This window comes from Aethina tumida, chromosome 7 (genome assembly GCF_024364675.1).
Source record: "Aethina tumida isolate Nest 87 chromosome 7, icAetTumi1.1, whole genome shotgun sequence".
Classification (NCBI taxonomy): Eukaryota; Metazoa; Arthropoda; class Insecta; order Coleoptera; family Nitidulidae; genus Aethina; species Aethina tumida.
In genome coordinates this window covers 8,883,874-8,910,326 of record NC_065441.1, presented here as the reverse complement: position 1 = coordinate 8,910,326, position 26,453 = coordinate 8,883,874, and the positions used below count along the sequence as shown (strand labels likewise).

At 31.0% G+C, this 26,453-nt stretch overlaps 7 protein-coding genes across 8 annotated transcripts; 5 read left to right on the top strand and 2 right to left on the bottom strand.

Moving 5' to 3' along the window:
- Positions 1-671: 671 nt before the first annotated feature.
- On the top strand, positions 672-6,448 carry LOC109597717 (piwi-like protein Ago3). Its single transcript, XM_020013465.2, has 6 exons — positions 672-1,282; positions 2,137-3,029; positions 4,604-5,065; positions 5,119-5,344; positions 5,471-5,845; positions 5,902-6,448. Exons 1-6 carry the CDS (start codon positions 961-963, stop codon positions 6,201-6,203), a joined length of 2,580 nt encoding a protein of 859 aa, XP_019869024.2. The 5' UTR covers positions 672-960; the 3' UTR covers positions 6,204-6,448.
- A 761-nt stretch (positions 6,449-7,209) lies between these two features.
- Positions 7,210-9,204, top strand: LOC109597679 (protein SPT2 homolog). Its single transcript, XM_049969420.1, has 2 exons — positions 7,210-7,383; positions 7,440-9,204. Exons 1-2 carry the CDS (start codon positions 7,324-7,326, stop codon positions 9,039-9,041), a joined length of 1,662 nt encoding a protein of 553 aa, XP_049825377.1. The 5' UTR covers positions 7,210-7,323; the 3' UTR covers positions 9,042-9,204.
- A 148-nt stretch (positions 9,205-9,352) lies between these two features.
- Positions 9,353-11,612, bottom strand: LOC109597680 (CXXC-type zinc finger protein 1). Of its 2 annotated transcripts, XM_049969421.1 has the most exons (6): positions 11,179-11,611; positions 10,980-11,125; positions 10,559-10,924; positions 10,266-10,507; positions 9,692-10,197; positions 9,353-9,637 (listed from the first exon to the last, which is right to left on the bottom strand). In XM_049969421.1, exons 1-6 carry the CDS (start codon positions 11,197-11,199, stop codon positions 9,428-9,430), a joined length of 1,491 nt encoding a protein of 496 aa, XP_049825378.1. In that variant the 5' UTR covers positions 11,200-11,611; the 3' UTR covers positions 9,353-9,427. The 2 variants fall into 2 exon arrangements, with proteins under 2 accessions (XP_049825378.1, XP_019868987.2); XM_020013428.2 differs by having other exon boundaries at positions 10,266-10,924; positions 11,179-11,612.
- A 290-nt stretch (positions 11,613-11,902) lies between these two features.
- LOC109597681 (RING finger protein 141) lies at positions 11,903-13,223 on the bottom strand. The gene is made up of 4 exons (XM_020013429.2): positions 12,955-13,223; positions 12,687-12,902; positions 12,480-12,632; positions 11,903-12,326 (listed from the first exon to the last, which is right to left on the bottom strand). Exons 1-4 carry the CDS (start codon positions 13,104-13,106, stop codon positions 12,164-12,166), a joined length of 684 nt encoding a protein of 227 aa, XP_019868988.1. The 5' UTR covers positions 13,107-13,223; the 3' UTR covers positions 11,903-12,163.
- A 43-nt stretch (positions 13,224-13,266) lies between these two features.
- On the top strand, positions 13,267-14,037 carry LOC109597682 (single-stranded DNA-binding protein, mitochondrial). Its single transcript, XM_020013432.2, has 3 exons — positions 13,267-13,421; positions 13,475-13,577; positions 13,629-14,037. The coding sequence occupies exons 1-3, from the start codon at positions 13,407-13,409 to the stop codon at positions 13,952-13,954; spliced, it is 444 nt and encodes a 147-aa protein (XP_019868991.1). The 5' UTR covers positions 13,267-13,406; the 3' UTR covers positions 13,955-14,037.
- Positions 14,038-16,763: 2,726 nt separating this feature from the next.
- On the top strand, positions 16,764-21,322 carry LOC109597723 (sarcosine dehydrogenase, mitochondrial). The gene is made up of 11 exons (XM_020013477.2): positions 16,764-17,158; positions 18,135-18,388; positions 18,439-18,654; positions 18,712-19,038; positions 19,093-19,276; positions 19,336-19,601; positions 19,664-19,861; positions 19,915-20,312; positions 20,374-20,630; positions 20,681-20,951; positions 21,008-21,322. Exons 1-11 carry the CDS (start codon positions 17,035-17,037, stop codon positions 21,195-21,197), a joined length of 2,685 nt encoding a protein of 894 aa, XP_019869036.2. The 5' UTR covers positions 16,764-17,034; the 3' UTR covers positions 21,198-21,322.
- Positions 21,323-21,450: 128 nt separating this feature from the next.
- On the top strand, positions 21,451-22,961 carry LOC109597692 (E3 ubiquitin-protein ligase siah-1). Its single transcript, XM_020013441.2, has 2 exons — positions 21,451-21,591; positions 21,872-22,961. The coding sequence occupies exons 1-2, from the start codon at positions 21,562-21,564 to the stop codon at positions 22,652-22,654; spliced, it is 813 nt and encodes a 270-aa protein (XP_019869000.1). The 5' UTR covers positions 21,451-21,561; the 3' UTR covers positions 22,655-22,961.
- Positions 22,962-26,453: the final 3,492 nt, after the last annotated feature.

Below are 26,453 nucleotides of genomic sequence, written 5' to 3'. Positions count from 1 at the left end.
TATAATAAATCATTCCGGTAAGTGAAATATCGAAAAAATTGCAACAAATAATGAAAAAACTTAAGTTTAATTAGATAATTCTACCATGAAAAATATGCAAATCAAAATACAACTATGCAAAGAACGTGAAAGAGAATATGCACTTGTGCTTAAATATGCATAGTTTTTTATTACTTGTTAAAGTAAATTTTTTACAATAAAATTATTGCTTATTTTCCTAATAAATATTATTTATTATTCACAGTTTGTTAACAATATATTTAAAGATATTAAGAAATTAAAAATATATTATAAGATAGTTCACATTACAATCACATAATAACTAATGAAATTTTAATTTTATTTTTTATTGAATAATATAAAATTCTAGTTATATTATTATATGTTTATTATAACATAAATTATTCGAATAACTAAAGATATCAAAAAACGGATTTCTGAATTCTGTGTGATATTGTTATGATTTTAATTTATCTAACTTTTATAACGTTTAAAAGAAAAATAGGAAAATGTATAAATATTTTTATTTTCGAATTATAAGCAAAGAAATTTAGAACTCTTCAAATTTATAATTCGTGCCTTTTTTTTAAATTTAGTTTGTGGTTCAACCACTAGATGGCGCCACCGCCGCGCATTTTTAGAGGTACTGTTTCTACCTCTGTTTCTAAATCTTTTGTTTATGGTTCGTTTATGTCCAGTGACACTCGAAATCCCTAAATTTAATTATTATTTTTTACTTTTAAAGTTTTAGTTATTTTTTCAAATGTTGTTCTGCGTTTTTTTCGGTTTCGATAGCTTCTTCTTCACACTTTTGCGAAATGTGTTGGCTAGCAATTTCCTACATCAAATGGAAAACATTGCAATAACAGTAATAAACGTGTGCAAATTTTTGAGAATATGTTAATACAAAACGCCCGAGTGATATAATTCAATCAATAAATAAAAGTGACAACCAGGAAAATGTCTCAGGAACAGCGGCCGATGGCGCCCCGCAGCCGGGGGGCTATTTTGGCTGCTTTGAGAGAGATGCGGAAAGTGGGAGCCCAGCCACCGCAAGAAGAACCCGAGAAACCCAGGGGACGAGCTGCAATGCTCGCGTTCTTGAAACAAACGCAAGTTAAACCCATTGGTAGAGATATTGAACGAGAAGTTATTGAGACCTCTGAACAACCTTTTCCATCCCCTCGAAAGGAAGTGCTACTAAAAGATAGAGAGTCTCAGATTGATAGGCTTGACCAGACGGTGTCTCAAATGCAGGTGAAGGAACTTGTGTCATTCAAAGGTAAGTAAATAATTGCTGGAGGAAAGATTTTTTACAGTAGTTTCACTACAAATTGCCTAATTATTGACAGTACTGTTTGTAGTCTTTGAAACCTTAATATACAACTAATAATATCATTTTACAAAAAAATTATAATTATTATTTTCTTTAACTAAAATGATTTTCCCAAATTTGTTTTAATTTTACATTTTATTTAATAGTTACTAATGTCAAGTACTCAATGTTATATTTATACATAGTTATGTACTGACACCATAGAAACATGCAGCAGGTTATTCAACTTAATAAAGTAAATAAATGAATCCAACATTTGTACCTTTTAAAAATAAATGATAGGGTGTGTTGACAATAGATAGAAAAATGGATTATTGAGAATATACAGTACCAAATATTGTTCTTTTATATATAGAAGTTCCATAAATTTCTGTAAATAAATGAATCCACCAATTGTACCTTTTAAAAATAAATTATGCAGCGTGTTGACAATAGATGTAAAAATGGATTAATGAAAATATACAGTACCAAATAATGTTCTTTTATATATAAAAGTTCCATAAATTTCTGAATGTTATGATGTTAAAAAACTGGTAAAGATATGAATAAAATTTTGTTATTATAATAAAATCTTTCATAAAATAAATACTAATAGCTATAACAAAAATAATAGGTTATTAAGATAAAATTATGCATATATAAAATACATTCAAAAATAATAATAATTATAATATTATATAAGTAATTTTAATTTAATATAAAACTACGTATACGTATACAATTGTGACAAAGAAAACAGTTGAAACCTTATTAGTACAAATGATAATGAAGTATTAATACTACTATTATCTTGTTCATAGGTCAACACGGCAAGACATTGCAAATCTCAGCAAATTACATCAAACTGTTTTGCGACAGTAACCGCGGCGTCTACGAGTACGAAGTCATCATAGAACCAGTGGTCGATTCCAAATATAGGAGACAAAAACTGGTCAGCATGGTGGTTCGTAACGATCTCGACAACGTAAAATTATTTGACGGCGGCTCCGTTCTCTATCTACCCACAAAAATCACGGACGACAGAAAAACGTTCATAACGACTTTGCCAGGCGGCGACGAAACGTTCGAGGTAACATTTGTGTTCAAAAAAAAGAAAAATATGTATGACAGCGAATGCCTTCATCTGTATAATATTTTGTTCAAAAGAATAATGTATATTTTACTCTACAAACAAATGGGAAGGAGCTTCTTCGATCCCACGAACAAGCACATGATTCCCCAGCATCAATTAGAGGTACTACCAGGCTATGCGGTCAGCGTTGATCAAATGGAGGGTGGCCTTTTCCTATGCCTGGACACCCAACACAAAGTGATGCGGACGCAGAACGTCTACAGTTATTTAATGGAGCTCAACGCTAGCGATCCGTCTCGATTCAAGGAAATCGCCGTCGCAAACCTGATAGGCAGTTGCGTTTTTACTAAATACAACAATCGTACATACACGATCGACGACATTAACTGGGAGCTCACGCCCAAGGACACGTTTCCCACAAGGGATGGAGGACAAATTTCTTTTCTGGAGTATTATGAAAGACAACACGCATTGAAAATTCGTGATATAAATCAGCCTATGCTGGTGAACAGGAGTACCGTAAAGACATCTACCGGTGAAAAGGAGGACAGACTGATCTGCTTAGTACCTGAGCTATGTCATATGACTGGATTGACTGAAAGCATGAGAAACGACTTTAAAGTAAGTATTAGGTCAATCGGAGTAAAACTCTGGGAAGTAGAAACTTTTTCCCTGGCTTGATTGAATCTTTTTTTCTGATCACTTGATATCTCCTTTTGTAATTATATTTTTAAAATATAGCTTTTAAAAAATTTTCTGAAGATTTAAGTCAATCAGTCTAAAACCTTCGGAGATAAAAACTTGCATTTTGTAACTATTTTCTTAAAAGTAAAATATTTTGAATTTAAATTCCCGCTACCTGTAATGTCGTCATAGTTTTCGATTCGACCAATACCCGTTAATTACGCAAATATGGTACGCGAATGCGCAAGATATCAAAATGACCAACGATGGCTTTCAAATAAGTATTATATTAAAAACTATGAATATTGTTATATATATGTATATATGTTGCAATATATACTATTATATTAGAATATAATTGTTTTTTATTACATATTGTTTAGATTTTCGAGTTAATTAATGTAATATTAACTCTTCTTCGTTATCATTATTTCACCCTTCTGTTTAAGTTGGTAACGAGAAGGGGTGGTACGACCCTTGGCTGGAGCAATTTGATGTCTTTGTTTCTATCCGTCGAACTAACAGGACTATCCAGAACGATAATAAATTCTGGGTATGAAAATTTATATTTATTATATTTCTTGTTAAAAATTATGCTGTTGTAATAATATCTGTATTTGTTCTATTCTGTTTAAATGTCGAGTTTTCTATTTAGATATGAATATTCCTTTCTTTGTTAAATTTGTCCGCCATTTAAAATTTCCATTGCATTATAATATTTTCAGTCATATTATTATGATTTATAAAGTTTTGATATGATCTCGTAAAACAGTTTCTCACATATAGATTTCTGGAGATCTAGGTGGGAGCTGTGTTTTCAGACAGTTAATATTTTTTTATTAATTTTTGTATGATATTGCGTCAAAATTTTAGTTCACTATTTTAAATTATTATATTGAGAATCGTACAGAATTATATTGTTTCTCATGTCATTTTCTGTTCGTTGAATGTTTTACTTTAATTATTGAAATATTTATATACTACTTACTTATTGTTCATGAGACGTTATGCCGATAACTCCGAGGGGATTATTATTATGTATATGTTTTTTTTTTAATTTGTGTTGATAGAACCAGGAAGGAATTGTCTTCGGTATTCGATAGTGTCCAAATGACGATGGACAATAACTAAATTCATTTAATTTAATTAGTCATAAATAATTACTTTTGCAGGACACGTTATATTGATAATCGTAATAACAAGAAAGTCAATTTGCATATATTTTGAACAAATGTGGATATGGTGATACAAAAGATACAAATAAATCACAGTTAATTTCACTTGTGTTTATTCTTTGTGGTATTCCTTGATTATTCAGTTCTATGCATTCAGTGTTGTATTACTATATTTCCATAATTTTCGTATCACACACAATGAGGCCTCCTAATTGTTCTAATTGATCGCGTGGCCATTTCGTCGTACTTTAGTAAATTCTAATGATACCCCAGTTGGTACCATTACAAGACAGGGAATATTTTTACTAAACTTCATTGGTTCTCTCTTTCTTTCAGGTGATGAAAGACGTGGCGCAATACACACGGGTAACACCCCAACAGCGTGTCAACGCCATGCACAACTATCTCAACAAGGTCCGTGAAAGCCCCGAAGCGCAGAATGTTCTCGCCGACTGGGGCTTAAGCATCGACGACCAACCCGTTCAAACAACTGCACGACAACTGGAGAACGAGCAGATATTCTTCGGTGACGGGAAATCCGTGCAAACCAACAATAACGCCGACTGGTCCCGCGCCACCAGTGAATTTTCGGTGTGCACGCCGGTCGACATCCGCGACTGGATCGTCTTCTACACGGCAAGGGACGCCAATAGTGCGAAGAACTTTGCGCAGCTCATGGTACGGCTGAGCGGCGTGATGGGGTGTCGGGTCAACCAGCCGAAACCTGTCCAACTCCCGAACGATCGCACCGAAACCTACATGAGCTCTTGCCGCGAGTACATCAATGACAATGTGCAGGTAATATTCGTTGTTGATTATAATTGGCTTGAATTATATAATGGTGATTTTAGATCGTTGTGTTTGTGGTGCCCACCATACGTCAGGACCGTTACGCGATAATCAAAAAGATGTGCTGCAATGTGATTCCAGTCCCATCCCAAGTAGTAACGTCCAGAGTTTTATCTAATACGAGTAAAGTACGTGCTATTGTGCAGAAGATTGCGCTTCAAATGGTGGCCAAAATGGGTGGCAGCCTGTGGAATGTTAAATGTCCCTTCAAAGGATGGATGGTGGCAGGTAAATATGATGGTTTAAAATATTTTATCATACATATTATCAGTTGATCTGTATTTAAAGCTGATTGAAAGTAGATGAAACACATTCATAGTAGTATTTAATGTTAATTGACATTTTACATTAAAGGTATGGATGTGTACCATGGAAAAGGGGACAAATCTGTGTGTGGTCTCGTGTGCAGCTTAAACGAAAGTCTATCCCGCTACATGACTCTAGTAAACTTTCAAGATCAAGAAATGGGAGATCACTTAAAAATTTCCTTTACGAAAATGATAGAACGTTATAAAAATGAGAACGGATCATATCCTGACAAATTAATCATATATAGAGACGGCGTAAGCGACGGAGAGTTGGAAAAAGTAAAACGATATGAAGTGCAACAATTTAAATCAGTAATTGAACAGTTTGGTCTCGAAACGAAGATCTGTTTTATCACCGTCCAGAAGCGCATCAATACAAGAATTTTTGCCCTAGGAAATGAGACGCATAATCCACCTCCAGGTACATAATACAAAACTTCATTGTACCAAAATGGTTAAACAAAAATTTTGTTTTAGGAACGGTTTTGGATCACACGATGACAAGACGTACCATAAAAGATTTCTTTATAGTGTCACAAAGCGTACGACAGGGTACTGTCAATCCGACTCATTACATTGTGCTCCACGACGAAACCAACATGAGACCTGATATAATACAAAGGCTGACATACAAAATGTGTCATTTATATTATAATTGGGCGGGCACAGTACGTGTACCAGCGCCATGTCAATATGCTCATAAGGTCGCCGGATTGGTGGGACAACATATTAAAATAATGCCATCTCATGAACTTTGGGATAAGTTATATTATTTGTAAACGTAAAGTCTGCAATGTTTATTTAAATGTTCAGTTTCTGTGGAATTATAATTAGTTTATGTTTCATAAATGTCCATGAAGTATATAGTGTTACAAGAATATTTCATATTTCTTTAGAATGTTATCTTTTAAATATATATTATATAACTTATGTGATGAATACAATCATGTATTTGTTACTAAAGGGTTTTAGAATTTATGTATGTGTTTATCAAATTATATTCAATAAATTCAATATATTCAAATAGTTTTTTATTTTAATTCAATATCAAAATAGTTTAGTTACTTACTTGCACCTGACCTAATGGATAAGTAATTATAATTTGTTATAATTAAAACAATTATCTAGTATAAATATTATTTAAGAACGAAGAACGTGGTTTATTAATTTTATCTAAGAAAAAACATTGGAAGAAAGAACAATTCTCGGTTACAGTATATGTTAATATCGAAATAATATTTATATTTTGTTTAATTCAGATAATCTGATGGATTAAATTGATACATATTATTTCTTATAATTAATCTCTTAATCATTTAATAAAAACTTAATTCTGTAGCGTAACAAAAACTTTAATCCCTCCTTTTTAAGCTAACCCTTCTATCCTCTGAAATTAATACACTATTAATATAATATAAAAATACATAAATCAAAATGTACCATCATAAAAATGTAAAGGAATGTATTTTATTTACACATACAGGCTAAAAGGAAATGGATTGTAAGACTTATCCTAATTGTTACTATTAAAATTTACCTGATGATTAAGTAAATTTAAATATACCTTTAATTATTCAAATACCTCGTTTATTAGTAATTCAGTATATAATTAAGGTTATCATTTAAGTTACTATTTGCAATTAAAGTGTCATTGGAAACAGTGTTGGTAAGTAAAATGTTCAACATTTATTTTTTAAACGAAATAGTTCTATCTCTATAAATTAAATTTAATCCGGCATGTCACTGAACAAACGCGCATGCTCCGTTGCATGAAATCACTAGAAATGTCATTCACATTAAAAATGGCGATATGTACAGCTGGAATCTAATAGTCGTCTAACATAAACTTGGTTTTTTTAAGATAGGCGCCCCAAATTGATCTGATTGAAGCTTACCAATATGGATTTCGGCACGTTGCTTCACAAAGCCCAACGAAATGACAAAACACAAAAGAAGGAGGTATGTAATTAACTGTAGAAATTCTAGAACAGCTATTTACTGTTGTCCTATTTCAGATCAAGTACTACAGTACGAAATTTGAGCCTCCTAAGAAGGAGCAAAGATCGAAGGAGTTGTCGGTGAATGTTAAAAAGTTTTTGGAAAGGAAAGAACAGGAAGAGAAACAAAAACAATTGGAGGCCCAAAGGAAGAAAGAGGAATTATTGGCATTGAGAGCACAAGATAAAAAGGCAACGCGCAGAGTCAATGTCATGTTAAAACGTACAAAATCTGCAAACCAATCTGTTATACAAGATGCTGTAGATGATGATAATACGGCGGTCACATTAGCAGGACCAAGTCAACCTGATGAGGACGACTATGGGTATGTGTCGCAAGAAGCATCAGCTTTCTACAACAAAATGATGGAGAAATATAATAAGATGCCAGATGAAAAGAAATATGATTTCACGAAAAAAAAAGTAGACACAAATTTAAAGGGTACTAAAGATAGAGTTAGGGCTGCTTTAGAAAAGGAACGTGAAGAAGCAATGATGCCACACAAAAGAAAAAGAAAACATAAAGAGAATGGTGAAGAAGAAATTTATGACAAGTATGAGCCTGAGAAAACTGACAAGCCTAAGCCAAAGCCCAGACCTGCCGCTCCCCCACCAATGAACTTTGCTGATTTGTTGAAAATTGCTGAAAAGAAACAGTATGAACCAATTGTTATAGAGCAGAAAACTAAAGAAGAGGAAAAATTATTTACCAAGAAACAAAAAAGGGAACAGGAGCTAGAGAGGCAGTACCGGGAAAGGAAAGAAATGAGAGAAAAAGAGGCAAAATTGAATGCAAAAAAGCCTAGGCTTGAAGAGAAACCAGTCATGAAGAGTTTGTCTGATAAAATTCCTAAGTTAAATGGCTCAAGAGATGACTCTAAGAAATCTATGAACTCAACTACAAGTGCCAATTCCTCTAGTAAATTAATGAATGCCTTAACTAAATCTAGTGATAAAGGACCAACTGTAAATAAACCTACACATAGTTCTGCCAAGGTGCCAGTTAAATCTACCAGCTTGAATGGTAGTCAAGAAAAACACTTTGATAAAAGGAAAGAACAGCTGATGAAAGACTCCAGGCCAAAACTTGCATCTTCAAAAGAACCTGGGCGAGATATGGCAAGGAAGCAAATTGAACCAAGTGATTTGAAGAGAAAACCACCTTCTGACTTGAAGCCTAAGCAATTCCCACCAAATGATCTTCGACCGAAGAATGCTATGAAGCAAAAACAGGCCCCACCAAGGGATATTAAACCAAAACATCACATACCACCACCAGATATGTCCAGATTTCCAACAAAGAAAAGACCACATCCAAATCCCAGAAGAATTCTGGATGATGATGATAGTGAATATGATAGTGAGATGGATGACTTTATTGATGATGGACCAGAGGAAGGAAATGATTACTCAAAATATATCAGTGAAATATTTGGTTATGATAAATCAAGATACCGGGACTGTGAGGATGATGTTGATGATATGGAATCTTCATGGGCTCAACAGATGAAAGAGGAAGCCATAAGTAAAAAAATTGGTATTATGGAAGATTTGGAAGACATGAGAAAGGAGGAGGAGGAGAAGAAAAGGAAAAGGCTAATGATGAAGAAAAGGAGATAACAAATCTTCTATTTATGTTCAAGATATCTAATACCTATGTTATTTATATACATTTATAAAATGAATCTTTTTGTGATATGAATATAGATTAATTTTGTTGCAAGTAAAATTTATTTGTATATTTTTATGTGAAATAAACGTCGTTTGTATACACACACATACATACCCAACTTTTCATTTAAAATCGAATATTGTTTTTAAAATTTTATACTAAAATGTATATAAAGTAATTTTAATAAAAACTTTAATTATAGAGTAGTATATAATTTGAGCTGAATTATACAAATAAATATAATTATAAACATATGATAAAAAATTAAAAACCTTTTATTATTAAAGTATTACAAAGCAATTTTAGTTCAAGTTAACAATTGAATGATATAAATTCACTGATGATTTAGTTGTTCTTGCATTGCTTGCATGGCAGCTTGTTCCTGATTCATTTTAGTATATTTTTCCATCACTTCGTGGTTGTAGGTTGAGTGTAACATCAATGCCAAAACTCCAGCTCTAGATGCCATACTAGTTCTTAACTGTCTTTCTTTTTCCAAAAGCTCATCTAATTTCAACCACTGTCTCATTCTTTCTAAGTCAATCTGTAATATGTAACACATTTAGTAAATTATATAATAAAATAAATCAAAACTTACTTCTGCTCTTCTTAGTTTCTCCCACACATAATGTTTTGTACAAGATTTCTTTGGGGCTCTACAAAACTCTCCTGTTGTGGAAAACACATTAGTAACCAACGGACACCCACATACTTCAGTGTCACTAATTTTTGGGTCTTTACAGTGCTCTGGACACAAAACTCTTAATCTCTTGCAATAAGTTTTATTTACACTATTATAGAAATCACAGAACATATTATTGCCCTCAATTCTTGTTTTGAATATTGATCCAAAGGAAGCCTGTGACTCATACTTATTAAAGCACTTTTCCATATGTTTAATTGCAGTTCTTGAGTGTATTTCGTGGCCGCAAGTTATACAGTACATAGACATTTCTCCCTCATCTTCGTTATCGTTTACTTGATTCGGATCGATCACCGCGTTTTTGGCTCTGTCAACTATTGCATCCAGTTCTCTATGATGTTTGTCTAGTTCTTGTAGAATTTGCTTTACTTCTGACTGTTGTTTTCGCACTTGATCCAAAGCTGCAATTCAATATAATTTAATCCATTATACTGAATTAAATAAAATAAATATTTTTATTAAAAACTACCTTTTATATTATGTTCCTCAACAATTGAAGGACCCAAAGACCATTCTTGCAATCTCTGTGGTAGCACTTGAAGAATTCTAGTTCTGGCTAGTTCCAGTCCACACTCATCAGAACAATATTTTGACCCATACCTGGCACATTTCACACATTTTAAACCATAACATTGCCTGGGATAATCTGTCTTTAAATGAGCATTATATGACTGTTCATCATCACTTGAATCTTTCCTTTTTCTCCGACTCCTTAAAATAAACAATCTTAATATTAGTTTAAATGCCAATAAGTTCACATACCCTCCAAAATTGACACAGATTCTCTGTTTGCACCTTTCCTTTTGTCTAGAAGAATTATGTTTATTTTTTCTAGTACAAACATCACATCTGCCACAGTCCTCAGTTTTGTAACATCCCACACATTCTCCACATTTTTTTACCTTTTTATCGTTTTTGTTCTCACTTCTTTCTTTGCGTTTTCTCGATTTCTCTTTATTCTCTTCATTGTTTGTTTGTTTTTCTGTCCTCTCGGTCCTGTCACCATCATCTCTTTTGTTCCTCCACCTTGTTACAAGAGTAGGATCTTCTTCCTGGCATCGGAAGCAAAAGTACTGTGTAATAAGTTTGGCCTTTTTCTCAGATATTTCCACGCAGTCGCCATGGTACCTAGTACAAACAAATTATTTGAAATATGTCACTTTTTAAAATAGGTGGCTGTTACCATTCTTCACAGGCGTCGCAAGCTATCATAAATCTGGAACTATCTGATGATCTGCAAAAACAGTAGGCTTGGCCATCTTGCTTTAGAAGTGTATCAATTTTAGATTGCCTCTCTGGCAACAGAAACTGCTTGGCTATTTCTTCCCGCTGAAAATAATTTTATAAACTGTTTGTTATTATTTTGATAATAGAAATGTTACCGAAATAGCATTTCTGGACATTTTTTGAAGTACTTTCGTTGTTTTTTAAAATAAAATAATCTGGAAAATAATACTAAGTACAGATGCTCGCAATGCTTCCAGTAGAAATGTCAAAATGTGGAGGTTATCTTATCGTAGGGTAGAAAATATAATTATTAATCACATAATTCATTCAGGGGTTTTTGCATGATATTTATTCCATAAATTACAATGAATTACTTAAGAATAACTTGAGAATAATTTGAAATTAATGTTGATGACATCTTCATTTAAAAAAGCTTATTTACGTCGTGTTGTTTCTAAATTTTCTGAGCTGGTTCTGAAATAAATATTTTCTAATTCCATTTCTTTGTTTATTTCGAACGTCATCATATCGGATTAATTTCAAAACTGTATTTCCGAAACATTTTTAATATAATTTTTTCATTAAGTGACACTGCCAACATTTTTGATTAGATGGCAGATGTATACTATGCACTATTAGGCAACCCAGTTTCCATGTTAATAAGTTATATATGCAAATTTTAATTTATATTGTGCTTCTTACATATTAGGAAAACTATTGATTTATTAAAACCAACAAAAACTTGATTATTTTATAATTAATATTAATCATCAATTAAGTGGTTTAAACCTGAGAGAAATAATTTATGGAAATTTATTAATAATTTATAAGATTAACATGATAAATTACAATAAATTGTGTAATTATTAAACACCTAAATTATTTGAGTAGGAATTTTAATGTAAAACAAAGAAAAATTACAAACATTCATAAACAATTTCACAGCCTAATTACAAATACTGACATAGGAATATTTGACTAAATTTAATTGTCGGCTCAAATTTTTTAATCCCTTTTGGGGTAGTCTAAAACATTATTAAAATACATAACTACAGTATATACACAATATTATAACATCATATAAGTATATAAATGCAATATAAATACCAAAAAATCATAGTGCAGGAATGTGCCAATATTTTATGATGGATTGCAACTAGTTCTTTCTTCAGTTAACTCAGTCAAATTTTCACGAATTTCTTTGCAGATCTCTTCAGCTTTTGGTACTTCTGACATCACCCAAGTGTCGTCGGGACTCTCCAATATTTCGCGACATATTGGACAAGTATCATGACATTCGTTCCTAGAAAATGAAATAAATTTACAACTTAATGTTTTACACACATAGTCAATAAAATATTTGAACTATTTTTAATTACAATGATAGAAAAGTAAAACAAAATAAATTTATTTTTCAGTTAAACCCTTATGTTAGTTACAAAAATATTTTTCTTACCATTCCTCAATACATTTGTGACAATAACTGTGAGCACAAGGCAAAGTAACTTCCTTTTGTCTTTCAAAACATATACAACATTCATTTGTACTTTCAGCTGAACTAGAACTGTCCAATCTTTGAATTAAAGTGGACATGCTCATATCATTTTTACTAAAACAAGCTGAAACATTATCCAATACAATAACACTTAGTATATTAAGTTACCTATGTTCTGCAGCATTGCTTTGACATTTTAATGTTTTGAAAATTTTCAGAAATTGAGCCAGGTTAATTAGCCTGTAAGTTTCTATTTCTTGCGTCTCTGGATCAATTTTCACGCATGCAATCTGTACAGTGGCTTTCCAAAGGATTGTTGAGTCTGTATCCTTTTTCACAGCAAAGACTAGTTGTTTTCCATTTGAATCCAGGCATTGTTTGGACCTATAAAAGTAGTGATTAGATTTTCAAATGGATACTATGAGAATGTTATTACAAGCGATTTAATTCTCCCATTATTGTTAAAAACTTTTCATAAGTCAGACCACGTATCTCATCTGAAATTAGAGTATTCACGGGTTCCTCACATAAAATATTTGAAACTATTGGTGGCAAAATATCATGGATTTGGCTACTGCTGTTTCCCATTTTCAATGTTGACTAAATTTCATTTTTCAATGGAAAAATAATATGACAGAAATACAAATATATTGACTATAGACCTGTATAAAATTACAGAACCCTTCTTTATTAAGAACAAATTTTATTGTTATATTATTATTTTAAATAACAAGTGAAATTTGAAACAATTGAGTCCAAGTGATTGTTACAGGAACAATTTGATAATTGTTTAACTTTAAAATTTTGGATGCTCCGAAGTTTCGTGGTTGGTATACCAGTGACCTAACCTACAATTCGGTTTTTTGAACGTGATTCCATGATAACAAAATGCTTTCATCTAAGGTTTTTATATACACAATTTAGCGTAATAGTATATTTAAGCTTGTGCTTTTTAGCTGAGACTCCTTCACAATGAAGCAAGACAAATTGCCTGTCAAAGTCTCGTAAGACTGGGTTCGACAACAAGTTCAACACAAGAACCCGCTCGAATGGAAAAAAGTTAGTTTGTTACAACGTTCTCGAATAATTATAAATGGTTACTAATTTTAGCAATAAACAGCGTGCAACTGTTGGGTAGGGTAGGAGCAGATCCCCAAAGAAAAGGTACCGATGACCATCCAGTTGCTGTGTTTTCTCTGGCCACACATTCAAATTATCGATACGAATCCGGTGAGTTCTTACAACGTACAGAATGGCACAGAGTAGTGTGCTTCAAGCCGGGCCTAAGGGAAACAATTTTAAATTATTTGAAAAAAGGACAAAGGGTCCATGTGACTGGTAGGATAACTTATGGTGAAATAAGAACTGATGATGGCAAACCAAAGGCAACAACTGCGATTGCGGCCGATGAAGTTATATTCTTCCAAAGTACATAAATCAGTATTTTTAAGGTTCATGGAGATCTGACTGTTTTATAAGTAAAGTAGTTTTAGAGAATATGAATAAATATTGTTTTTAATATGCTGTTTTTGTAACCTTTCCCCTAAATAATGTCAATTCACAAAGATTATAATTGAGTGGTGTGGTGAAATAATACATAAAATTAAATTTGCTGATACAAATCTATTTAAAAAGTATTTTTTTGTTAATCAAAGAAGTCAAAAGATGGTCGCTCTATCAAAGTTTATGTTTACTATTTATATATCTAACAAACAAATATCTAATGCGATTACTAAACTACTTGACGCACTCAACAAAAATGTTAAGATTAAGCTCGCTCAAAATGAATTTGGTCAATATAATTCATTAATTTAAAAATATATATTTGATCAAACATTAAATTTCAACTCAATACTACTATATAACTGTAATAACTAAATATAATAATATACAAGAAAAACAAGTAAGGGCTTATTATGTACTTTTAGTCTTATATAATAGATGAAATTTTAAAAATCCATAAAATTATGATAGAAAGGGATATAGAAATATTATTCGTTATATATTTTTCAGAAAATAAAAATAATAATCTTAGGATAATAATTAATTGTATTTAATTGTTTGTTCTATTCCTAGTTTCATATCAAAATTTATATTGCTTAAAAAATATATCATTAATTTAATGAAGTTGTCAAAACTCAATGTTTATATTCTATTTCTAACAAACAAATATTTATTAAGATTACCAAATTTGTTATTAACGTTTTATTTTTTTCCAAATCAGACTGACCTTTACCAGTATTTGACGCATTCGTCAAATATGTTAAGATAAGACTCGCTAAATCTTATATGCATATTACTAAATGTTACTGCATTTCAAATGCATCATTTTTCGTATAGAGACTGTATATTTTTGTAGTGTTTTATTCACTGTTTTTATTCTAAAAATATAGTTAATAATGGCTAATGCATAGTCATTTTATTAATTGTAGTCATATATAAGAGAAGCAAGTCATGACTTTTTGGCATTATAAAAAATATATGATAATGAAAATAGAATTAATATACATTAATTAATCACTAATTAATATTTTTTGTGCATTGTATTTAACGTTTTTATTACCCCAATAAATTAATATTCAATTAACTTTCGAAATTGTCAATATTCATTATGTACATCTGTTTTATTACTATCTCTAACAAATAAATATCTAATTATATTACAAAACATACTATTAATATTTTATATTATTTTGGTTAAATCAAACTGACCTTTACAAGTACTTGACGTATTTCACAAAAATATTGAGATAAGACACGCAAAATACGTGATTGGATATTACGAAATGAGTTTTTTGTCTTCAAAAAGGGTCCATATATTTATATTTAAAATCTTATTATTAGTGATTATTTTTAATTTTATTTTAAAAGTGATTATTTTTCTTATATAATTCTAAATATTTGAAATCAAAACATACAAGAAAAATAATTATGTATTATGCATATTTAATCAAAATTATGATTATTTTTTAAAAGATATGTATATCTAATAGAATTAGAATATTAAAATATTATATCATGAAAATACATGATACTGTGAGTAATTTTAGTTGTCTTTGTTTTCACCTAAATTAATTAAAATCTTATTATAATAGAGCACTAATTTTCTGAAACTAAGGTATAGATAATTTAAAACTGGTATATAATGAATATATATTTACGAATATTTTAAATATACATAAATATTTAGTTGAGGTCAAAGAACACATATTTGATAAGAAAATTTATTTATTAAAATGACTTTGTGTTTATTTAATTGTCTTTCTAATAAACAAGTGCAAAACAAAATCTTAAATTTATTAATAATTTTTGTTACATCAAACTGACCTCCACCTCTTATTAATTAACAACAAGAAATTGGCGTATCTTCATCGATAATATTGTTAAAGTTTTGGCATATTTTTTATTTTGTTATTACTTTATATATTATGTTCATGTTTCAGAAGTTATATATTATAATAAAATTATAATACTTAATTCTCTAATTCTACTATAGAATAATAAAAATTATACAAATGTATATTATTAAATTGAAATAACATCTTAATTGTCCGGTAGTAGTGACCTATGTACTTTTAATAGTACTAGCTTATCAATAAAAGTAGAACCACATCAGAGTCAATATTGTTCAAGCAAGTTAACGAATATCTGGAATCAAAATTATATAAATACATTATTTAATTGATTTAATTCGAAGTGTATTCTGCCTGTAAATTTACTTTAAATTACGCTTAATAATTGGCCACTTACAAATTTAATTTTAACCGAACGTGCGTTAAAAATAAATACAATAACAAGTTATATGTAATATTTCATACTTATCGAACATTTATAACTTTTTTAAATGTTCAAATAAACAATACCAGATATTACACGTTTTAATGATAAATATAATTAATAAACTCATACGTTTTTATACCCTCCATTCTATTCTTTTAAGTAAATAAATAATATTTTTAAAAAATAAAATTTAAATGGGATCATAAATTATAAAAAAATTATACCAGGATAAAGTGTAATTTTTAGAAAACATTATGGTTTCATTATATTTTTTGAAAAATACGCGGTATTCATAAAGCCATAAGAGAGAAATGGGACCTTTGATTGCACCCAGACGCCACATACATATGTTGGAAAGGTTCATAAGTGCAAATCAACCGAACAATTATAAACATTGGCATATTTGTCTGATATGCAGTTGCAGTATTGAGTTACGGTCGAATTTGTGTGAGACACGGCATCGTTTAAAGCTTAAACTATATAATCCTCGATGAACATCGCGAAGAAAGGTTACACATTTACATATCAACGGTGCATTTAGCGAGGCCCTTCTCAAAGCGAAACCATTGGCTGATACGTGATTATTGTAACAAATCGGTTCGGGGTCAGAGTTGTTTTGATAGAATAACGACTTTAATAACATTTAATTTATCAGTTGTAGAAGAGCATTTTGTGTGGACGTATGTGCTTCATATAAATGAAGTAAACAAATCGGTTTGCCCATAATAATATAACAATGTTAAGGTCAGCCAGTGCAAGTGGTCTCAGGAAAAAATCCGCGAGTATTTTGAAAAACCACTTGGACAGAAAATTTAGTTCGGACACTGGTTTGCCCAAATCTGCCGATGTTGTTATTGTTGGTAAGTGAATAATATTTATACACAATCTGTGATTCAGTTCGTAAAAATTCAATAAAATAATGGTATTTTTCATGTTCACGTTCGTAAAATTTAATTAAGTTTACGGCTATTTTAGCTAACATTTAATCGGTGAATTTCAGATAGTGTAAAGTACAATGAGATAACAACCACTGAATAATTTTTATATTTACTGTTTTAGAACTGATTAAATTTTACAGTGCACTTGCAGTTTCGTCAACATTATATTCATATTAGAATATTTATATATTCCAACTAAATTCATAAAACAATTCAACGATTTAAAAACCAATAAAATATAGAATTTGTGTTTTTATTGCCTTACTAATTTTTTTATTTACCTTCCTTGCTCTCTATTAAAGGCGATATCATACGTCAATTAATCAGACACAAATTTATTCATATTACTAATTGAACAAATATTTTTACACGTGATAAAAACATGTGCTATATTGTTATTTATCACAAACCCAGGTACATCTTTCTTGTGCCGAAATTCATATTTAATATACAATACGTGTATCGGAAATATCCTTTTTATAATACCACAATTATAATTGAACACTTGAACTTTGTATCTAATTATTAACGTATTTATGAAGAAGTAATCGATATAGGAAATTTAATTAAATATGCCAATGCTAATGACATTTATTAATTATTTTTTTGGGAATCAAAGAAGCAGTTTTATGTATATTCTAAATAATTGTCAAATGATGGAAGTTTTGTAGTTCGTTGGCTATTAATTGTCTCATTACGATTAATCAATTGATTAAATACGTCACAGTTGAATACTAGTCATGCAGATATTCTGTTTTTAAAATGTTAATTTTGTTTTGAATACATTTTGATTGACTTTCAAAATTCTCAAAGATATTATCAATTAATTTTTTATTAAGCACAAAAAATTTTAGTATTATCATTTTGAAACTGTATTTGAACTTTTTTTTTGTGACAGGTGGAGGAGTAATAGGATGTAGCATTTTGTATCATTTATCTAAAAGAGGTGTGAATGCAGTATTGGTTGAGAAGAATAAATTAACAAGCGGCACGACATGGCACACCGGCGGTCTCGTGTGGTCTCTAAGACCCAACGACATAGACATACAAATCTTACAAGCCACCAGAAATTTGTTTAAAACTTTGAAAACTGAAACTGGTTTAGATCCAGGCTGGATTAATAACGGAGGAATTTTTATCGCTAGAACGGATGTAAGTATTTTCATGGCTTAGGAAATGAAATCTTTATGAAGTTTTTGTAGGAACGGTTGGAAGAATACAAGAGACTGCACACTCTGGGTCATTTCTTCGATGTAGAAAGCAGACTAATATCGCCTTCAGAGGCGGCTAAGCTTGCACCTATTTTAAATCCAAAGTCGTTTATTGGTGCCCTGTATTCACCAAGCGATGGTTACGTTGATCCCACCATGTATTGTTCGGCTTTAGCCAAAGGAGCCAAAATCCACGGACATGGCCAAGTATGTCGTATAAAACAAATTCAGACAAATTAAACGAGCTCATAAAATGATTTTTAGATATTAGAAAACTGCGAGGTGACGAACATTTTCAAAGAAGATTATTCCTATAGCCAAAAGATTACAGGTGTCGAAACGACATGGGGTAACATCAAAACAGGATGCGTTGTAAACGCAACTGGAGGCTGGGCTAAGAACATTGCCGAATTGGCTGGTGTTCCACTTCCTCTGGCACCAATGAAACATGCCTACGTGCTGACCGGAAGTATTCCGGAAGTGAAGGGCATTCCCTGCATCAGAGACCACGACGGGGGACTGTACCTCAGACCTCAGGGAGATTCCGTGCTTTTCGGCGGATACGAGAACAATCCGGAACTAATCAAAGAGGTATTTAGGATTCATGCTTATTCTTAAATGTACATTACAAGATTTTGTCTATAGATTGCTGATGATTTCCACTTTGGTCTTTATGAACTGGATAAGTCCATATTCGATGTCCATTGGAAGCATGCCGTTGAACTCTGTCCAAGCTTTGAAAAAGCAGGTATCAAATCCGATGTCTGTGGTCCAGAATCCTTCACACCTGATCACAAACCCCTTTTGGGTGAAGACCCTAAATTGTTTGGTAAATTTCAGCACAGTTGAATATTACATTTACACCTAAAATTTCAATTTCTATTATAGGTTTATATCATGCGTGTGGTTTCAATTCTCTGGGTATTCAGTTAAGCGGAGGAGTTGGAGAACAGATGGCTGAATGGGTGGTAAAAGGTCGTCCCACGCTATCCATGCACAATTATGACATTCGAAGGTTTACCCCAATGCAAAGACAAGACACCGCTTGGGTCATAGAGACTAGTCATGAGTGTTATGCGAAGACCTACAGCATCGTTTATCCGCACGATCAGCCTCTTGCCGGCAGGAACCACAGAATCGATGCCTTCCATGAGGTAATAAACATTTTTATTTCCTTAATTAATGAACTGTAATAGTAATATAATGGTTACTCTAGGTGTTGGTTGCTGCTGGTGCTGTAATGGAGCAAGCGGGTGGATGGGAGAGACCATCATATTTCGTTAAAGATCGTACAGTTCCAGTGCGTGGTTATGATTGGTACGGCTATTACGATCATATTGATAACAAGGACAAACGGTATGAAAGGGAGTTGGTGGGAGACTGCACTTTCGAGTTCTCCAAACATCACGATTTGGTGAGTATAACATATTCCACCGTATTCAAGGGACTAATTTAAAATTCTTACAGATAAAAGATGAAGCCTTAGCTGCCAGAAACAATGTGGCTCTTTTCGATTTGTCTTGCTACACTAAAATGTACTTGACCGGTAAAGACGCCGAAGAGGCTGCGGATTGGTTGTTCACAGCTGACGTCGACAAAGAACCTGGACGAGTTGTGTACACATGCGCCTTGAATTCTAAAGGTGGCGTTGAAAGTGATGTTACGGTTACTCCTTTGCAAGAAGGAGGCGGTACTCTTGTAGGTCCCATCTTGAAGGGCAAGGGCTACTATATAGTAGCTGGAAGCGCCTCAGGATACCATTCAGTATCACATTTCAGAAAGGAAATCGCCAAAAAGAATCTTAAAGCGGTCATTTCGGAGACCACTGAGAGACTTGGAATTTTATCAGTGCAGGGACCCAAGAGGTACGTTCTAAATTCTTGAAACTAGCCACTTGAGTGTTAAATTTGTTTTTTAATTTTTCAGTGGAGAATTGTTGCAGTCGATCACAGAATATCCCATAACCGATGAGACAATTCCTTATGGCATGTCAATTATAATCAAAATCGCTGGTCATAAATGTCGCGTTTTAAGAGTTAGTTACATCGGCGAGCTAGGTTATGAAATCCATATTCCTTTGGCGTCTTGTGTCGCCATTTATAACAAAGTTATGGAGGCTGGACGTGGTTTTGACATGAAACACTCCGGATTTAGAGCCTTGGAATCACTCAGCACTGAAAAAGGTACGTAAATCCAGTTATAAATTAACTAATCTAAAATAACATACATTTAGGTTACCACCTCCTTCATCATGATCTGAGAATGGACGATAATCCAGTGGAAGCAAATCTACAGCATGTGTGCAGGAAGGATGGTCAATACTTAGGAAAGCAACACGTGGAAAAGTTGAAGCAAGAAGGGGTAAAGAAACGTCGCGTTTTCCTTACATTGGACGATTACGTTCCTTTATACGGTTTGGAAACCATTTGGAGGGACGACGACATTGTTGGATATCTCCGGAGGGCTGAGTATGGTTTCAGTCTGGATACCAGCATTGGCATTGGGTAAAGATTAAACATTTATGAAAATGACGTCGATTTAATTCAATTTTAATTTTCAGCTACGTAGAACACCCCAAAGGATCCACGTTAACCAATGAGTTCCTGAGAAGTGGCAATTACCAGATTGAAGTTCGGAACAAGAAATACCCAGCAACTTTGTTCCTGAAGAGTCCTTTCGATCCAAAGAACTTAAGATTGCGCGGAAAGTATGAGAACGAATTCGAGGAACAGACCCATTTCGAAGACTGAATATGTTAGTTAATGTTTATTTTAATGAATTTTTTGCACGATTTCACTTATTTAATGTTTTATATAATATGAATTGTTTAATGCTTATGTGAATTGTAGGATGGTAATAAATATTTGTAATTTTACATTGTTTTTCTTTGTACCACTCATACCAATAATCTAAATGATTAATGGCGCAAATAAATTTGAAATGAAATTTTACTTTTTTCAACCAGGTTCAATGAAGTGGTTTTTGTTATTGGTTTTTTTCCACGCCATGTTTCAATTGCATTTCTGAAGCACATTGCTTCAGTGCCGTCAATTCATTGTATCTGTTTATTTTATTGTTTTTAATTATTTTTACCAAACTTTGACTGTGATTTATATGACAATGGAGCAATTGAGAAGATTAAATGTGAGTTGGTTAATACAGAATTTGTTTTTGAAGACTATTGGACTATTCTTATGGTTTAGTTAAACATGTCTTTCGACATTTATAAATAAATTTATTTTAATTTTAATTTAATTTTCCAAGGCATCTTACCATGTTCAAACTATTTTTTTACATTAATTCAAACTTTTCAGTTTTTAATTTGTTGTATATTATATACAGGTTGTTTCTTATACGACACAAATTTAAATAATTTGCTTTTATTTTAAAACTGTTATATTGATATCAGTTTAATTCTTTCTAGGAATATGAAAATGTTTGTCCTGAAGTCCTCACTGAGTTAGTTTGTCCAGTTTGTTTAAATTATCTCTACCCGCCGATAAAACAATGTGCCACGGGCCATTCGTATTGTGAGGAGTGCTTTCACAAGTTATCAAGGTGTCCTGAATGTCGTGCTCCCAAAACTGAAGCTAGAAGTTTCGTCCTGGAAAGAGTTTACAACAAGCTGACTTTTCCTTGTCGATTTTCTGACGATGGTTGTCGATATCAGGCTAAAGGTCATCAAATCAAATCCCACGAAGATGGTTGTGAATATTCGACGAGGAAGTGTCCCTTAAGATTTAACAATTATTGCAAGTGGCAAGGACGAAAATTGGAATTGGTGTTGCATTGTAAGAAAGAACACGCAACCAACATATACTTTGAAGAACACAAAACGTTTAAATGCAAGGACTTTAACACAAACACAAGCAAAAAATATTATATCCTTTTCTGCGTGTACGACGAAATTTTCAGATGCTCTTTGGACATAAACGAAGAAAAGGGCAATGTTAGGTTTGGTGTTTACTCAATGAACAAGTTAAGGACAGTTATGAAATATATTTTTGACCTGTCGATTATGTACGGAGATACCCTTAAGGAAGCGGTAACGGTGAGAGGACCTTGTGTACATTTAACTGATGACGCACAACGATTCGAGAAGGACAAATATATAATGTTCAAATATAACATGATGAAGGACTTTTGCAATGAAAATGGTGAACTTCTCTATCAAATTAAAATTCTCCCCGTTGATAGATTAAATTAGGAGCAAGTGAATTTTGTTTGACGTTATACTGTTACGTATAAAATATTTTTAATTTTAGTTGCACTAAGTTTGTAATTATATTACTTAGTTGCAATTAATGTAATATATACATTTCATTTAGATATTAGTAATTGTAAATTTAATTATCAAAGATTACTTTTGTGTATTTTTCATAGCGATATACTTTTTAATTTAAAAATAAATGTGTACATAAATAAAAACTGTATGTATGGCATCTATTTAACAAATTCTGGACACATTTTGTAATAATTAGTATATTTCATAAGAAATACAGCAAAAATAAGAATCATTGACTTTTATTTACCATTATGTCTATTTTCGGATATTAATTTTCATATAACAATTGTTATAAATTATAGATTAATGTATTTTACTAATTAAATTAATAACCAAACTGGTTAAATAAATTTGGTTAAAAGATCTACGATTATGATAGTTAATTGAACATAATGTCTAAAATCATATTCAAGGATTTCTCTAATGTAATTATCTGAATAAATTTTAATTAATAACATCGTAAATATATATAGAAGAAAAATAGTAAAAGAGTTGGATTCTTAGAGCTTTTTTTCATTACAATTACAATTCATTAAAATGGATTATGAAACTATTATTTATGATCCAGGTGAGTGAACACTAATTTTGGTTTACAAAAAGTCTGTATTATTAGATTTAAAATTCCCCAAAAAAATTTAGTTAAATAAAGAATAAACTATTAAGTATTATTTTTAGAAATAAGAATGAAAGTGCCGATATTTTTAACAGTAACACTTGGAAGCTACAAGATTCTAAGACATTTTATAAAAATTTCTAATTTAGGGCAAATAGTAGCACTCGGTTTAGCTTTTATATATTTCATAAAAGAATTTTCTACGAAGTTTCTAATGAAATATGCCGCGACCACTTTTGGATTTTTATACGTAAGCATAATATCTACAGCCTTTTAATTGTAACTTGATGTAATATATTTTAGTGTTTAGCTGTGGCTATTATTTCAGAGTTCTTTTACAACTCGGAAAAGGATTTGGTAAATAATCTATGCAAGATAAGTCGGAGTATCAAAACACTCAGTAAAAAATCACAAAAACGCATTGAACTTGTTAGAAAATTCTCAAATTATCTTTCCATTTGGTTGTTAATATTGAGTCAAATTGTGGCATTCTTTTTCACCCCACTGAGTGGTGCTAATGATGAAATGTATTTTGGCATATGGTTTATTAAAAATTATTTTAACATATTTGGTGAAAAAATTGTTAAATACCTGATTATCCTATATTATATAAGTCTCAATCATATGTTTTTTGCAAGTATTGTTGAATGTTTGCCACTACTATATTTTTGTTTAGAAATTATATTTCAAATTAGGATTTTAACAAATTATATATCACACATTTCATCTGATTGTGACACAGAAGATTTAGAATTATATTATGACAAAAATTATCAGAGTTGTATCAAAAAACGCCTTATATATTGCATTCAGTATCATCAGGATATTAAAAGGTATAATTTATAATAAACTTCATTCATCCACTTATGCATTTCTTTTTAGAATTTTGAATGGATTGGAAGATTTAGTGAGATATCCACTGTTGATTCAATTTGTTTTTGCTACAATTTTGGGGGTCAGCATTTTATTTTATATGTACACGGTAACTCTGGTTAGAGTGTAATTAAAAATAATGTTTTATTGTTATAATTATTTTTAGGATATGACAAAAGATACTTATCCTAGAATTATTTGTCTTGTTATATTGTCATTTACAGTGGTTATCATAGTATCTATTCTGGGAGAAGCTTTAGCTAATGAGGTAAGATTAAATATTAATATGGATTAAAATTTCTGGAATGAGTTGTAGTCCAATTCGATTTTTGATGTAGCAGTAAATTGCCCTTGGTTCATGTGGAACAATGAGAATAAACAAATATTCCACATTTTTTTAATGAACTGTATAGATGGTCAGAGACTATGTATGTCTGAAACAGTCAGTTTGGATTATACATTTATTGTAAAGGTAATGTACAAAATATTTGAAAAATATTATTGTGATTATTTCTAATGTATATTATAGGTTGCCAAGAATTTGTATTCAATGGCTACCGCAATAAATGGTCTGATTAATAGAAATGTCACATAATTAATTACTTTTGTGAATTTTTCATAGCGATATACTTTTTAATTTAGAAATAGATGTGAACATTAATAAAAACCGTATGTATAGCATCTGTTTAACAAATTCTGGACACATTTTGTAATGATTAGTAAATTTCATAGGAAATACAGAAAAAATAAGAATCATTGACTTTTATTTACCTTTATAACTATTTTCAGATATTAATTTTCATATAATAATTGTTATGAAATATATATTAATATTTTTTATTAACACAAATTAATTCTGAAAATGGGTAAATGGATTTGCTAAAAAAATTTTGTGTTGAACTATTATGATAGATAATTAAACATAATGACTAAAATCATAGATATTACATTTCAATGGTCTTTTAATGTAATTATCTGAATAAATTTTAATTAATAACATCGTAAATATATATAGAAGACAAATAGTAAAAGAGTTGAGTTCTTAGTGATTTTTACAATTACAATTCATTAAAATGGATTACGAAACTATTATTTATGATCCAGGTGAGTCCGCACTAATTTTAATTTACAATAGTATGTTAATCTAATTTGAATTATTATTAAAAATTCCCAAAGAATTTTAGTTGAAACTATTTTATTAAATATTATTTTAATTTTTTCAGAAATAAGAATGAAGGTACCGATATTTTTAACAATAACTCTTGGCAGCTGCAAGATTTTAAGAGTTGTTCTACAAATTTCTAGTTTATCGCAAATAATACTGATTTGCTCAGCTTTTGTATTCTTCATAAAAGAATTCTCCACGAAATATCTAATGAAATATGCGGCCACCACTTTTGGCTTTTTATATGTAAGCAATATTTCTGCCACCTTTTAATTGTTCAGTGATGAAATATATTTTAGTGTTTAGCTGTGGCACTTATTTCTGAATTCTATTACAACTCGGAAAAGGATTTGGTAAATAGTTTAAGCAAGATAAGTCGAAGTATCGTGACACTCAGTAGAAAGTCACAAAAGCGCATTGAGTTTCTTAGAAAATTCTCGAATCATCTTTCAATTTGGTTGTTAATCATGACTCAAATAGTGTTATTCTTTTTCACCCCACTGAGTGGGGCTAATGAAGAAATGTATTTTGCTATCTGGTTTATTAAAAATTATTTTAATATATTTGGTAAAAAAGTTCTCAAATACTTGATTTTGTTATATTATTTAAGTCTTTGCCATTTGTTTTTTGAAAGTATTATTGAATGTTTGCCACTATTATATTTTTGTTTAGAAATTATATTTCAAATTAGGATTTTAAGAAATTATATATTATATATATCACATGATTATGACATAGAAGATTTAGAATTATATTATGACAAAGATTATCAGAGTTGTATAAAAAAACGCCTCATCTATTGCATTAATTATCACCAGGATATTAAAAGGTATAATTTGGAATAAACTTCCTTCATCCACTTATGCATTTCTTTGTAGAATTTTGAGTGGATTGGAAGAATTAGTAAGATATCCACTGTTAATTCAATTTATTTTTGCTACAATTTTGGGGGTCAGCATTTTATTTTATATGTACACGGTAAATCTGGCTAATATTTAAACAAAAATAATGTTTTATTATTATTACTTTTAGGATATGACAAAAGATACTTATCCCAGAATTTTTTGTCT

Excerpts from the sequence above, each read along its gene's own strand:
- LOC109597717 (XM_020013465.2), top strand. The coding sequence starts at position 961 with ATGTCTCAGGAACAGCGGCCGATGGCGCCCCGCAGCCGGGGGGCTATT. Across the intron at positions 1,283-2,136 it reads GGAACTTGTGTCATTCAAAG|GTCAACACGGCAAGACATTG; the intron begins GTAAGTAAATAA and ends TCTTGTTCATAG. Across the intron at positions 5,345-5,470 it reads CAAAGGATGGATGGTGGCAG|GTATGGATGTGTACCATGGA; the intron begins GTAAATATGATG and ends TTTACATTAAAG.
- LOC109597679 (XM_049969420.1), top strand. The coding sequence starts at position 7,324 with ATGGATTTCGGCACGTTGCTTCACAAAGCCCAACGAAATGACAAAACA. Across the intron at positions 7,384-7,439 it reads ACAAAACACAAAAGAAGGAG|ATCAAGTACTACAGTACGAA; the intron begins GTATGTAATTAA and ends GTCCTATTTCAG.
- LOC109597680 (XM_020013428.2), bottom strand. The coding sequence starts at position 11,199 with ATGTCCAGAAATGCTATTTCG. Across the intron at positions 10,198-10,265 it reads TGAGGAACATAATATAAAAG|CTTTGGATCAAGTGCGAAAA; the intron begins GTAGTTTTTAAT and ends ATTGAATTGCAG. Across the intron at positions 9,638-9,691 it reads AGAAACTAAGAAGAGCAGAA|ATTGACTTAGAAAGAATGAG; the intron begins GTAAGTTTTGAT and ends TACATATTACAG.
- LOC109597681 (XM_020013429.2), bottom strand. The coding sequence starts at position 13,106 with ATGGGAAACAGCAGTAGCCAAATCCATGATATTTTGCCACCAATAGTT. Across the intron at positions 12,903-12,954 it reads ATGGGAGAATTAAATCGCTT|GTCCAAACAATGCCTGGATT; the intron begins GTAATAACATTC and ends CTACTTTTATAG. Across the intron at positions 12,327-12,479 it reads CACAAATGTATTGAGGAATG|GAACGAATGTCATGATACTT; the intron begins GTAAGAAAAATA and ends TTCATTTTCTAG.
- LOC109597682 (XM_020013432.2), top strand. Across the intron at positions 13,578-13,628 it reads ACCCGCTCGAATGGAAAAAA|CAATAAACAGCGTGCAACTG; the intron begins GTTAGTTTGTTA and ends TACTAATTTTAG.
- LOC109597723 (XM_020013477.2), top strand. The coding sequence starts at position 17,035 with ATGTTAAGGTCAGCCAGTGCAAGTGGTCTCAGGAAAAAATCCGCGAGT. Across the intron at positions 18,389-18,438 it reads TTTTTATCGCTAGAACGGAT|GAACGGTTGGAAGAATACAA; the intron begins GTAAGTATTTTC and ends AAGTTTTTGTAG. Across the intron at positions 19,277-19,335 it reads TGAAGACCCTAAATTGTTTG|GTTTATATCATGCGTGTGGT; the intron begins GTAAATTTCAGC and ends TTTCTATTATAG.
- LOC109597692 (XM_020013441.2), top strand. The coding sequence starts at position 21,562 with ATGACAATGGAGCAATTGAGAAGATTAAAT. Across the intron at positions 21,592-21,871 it reads AGCAATTGAGAAGATTAAAT|GAATATGAAAATGTTTGTCC; the intron begins GTGAGTTGGTTA and ends AATTCTTTCTAG.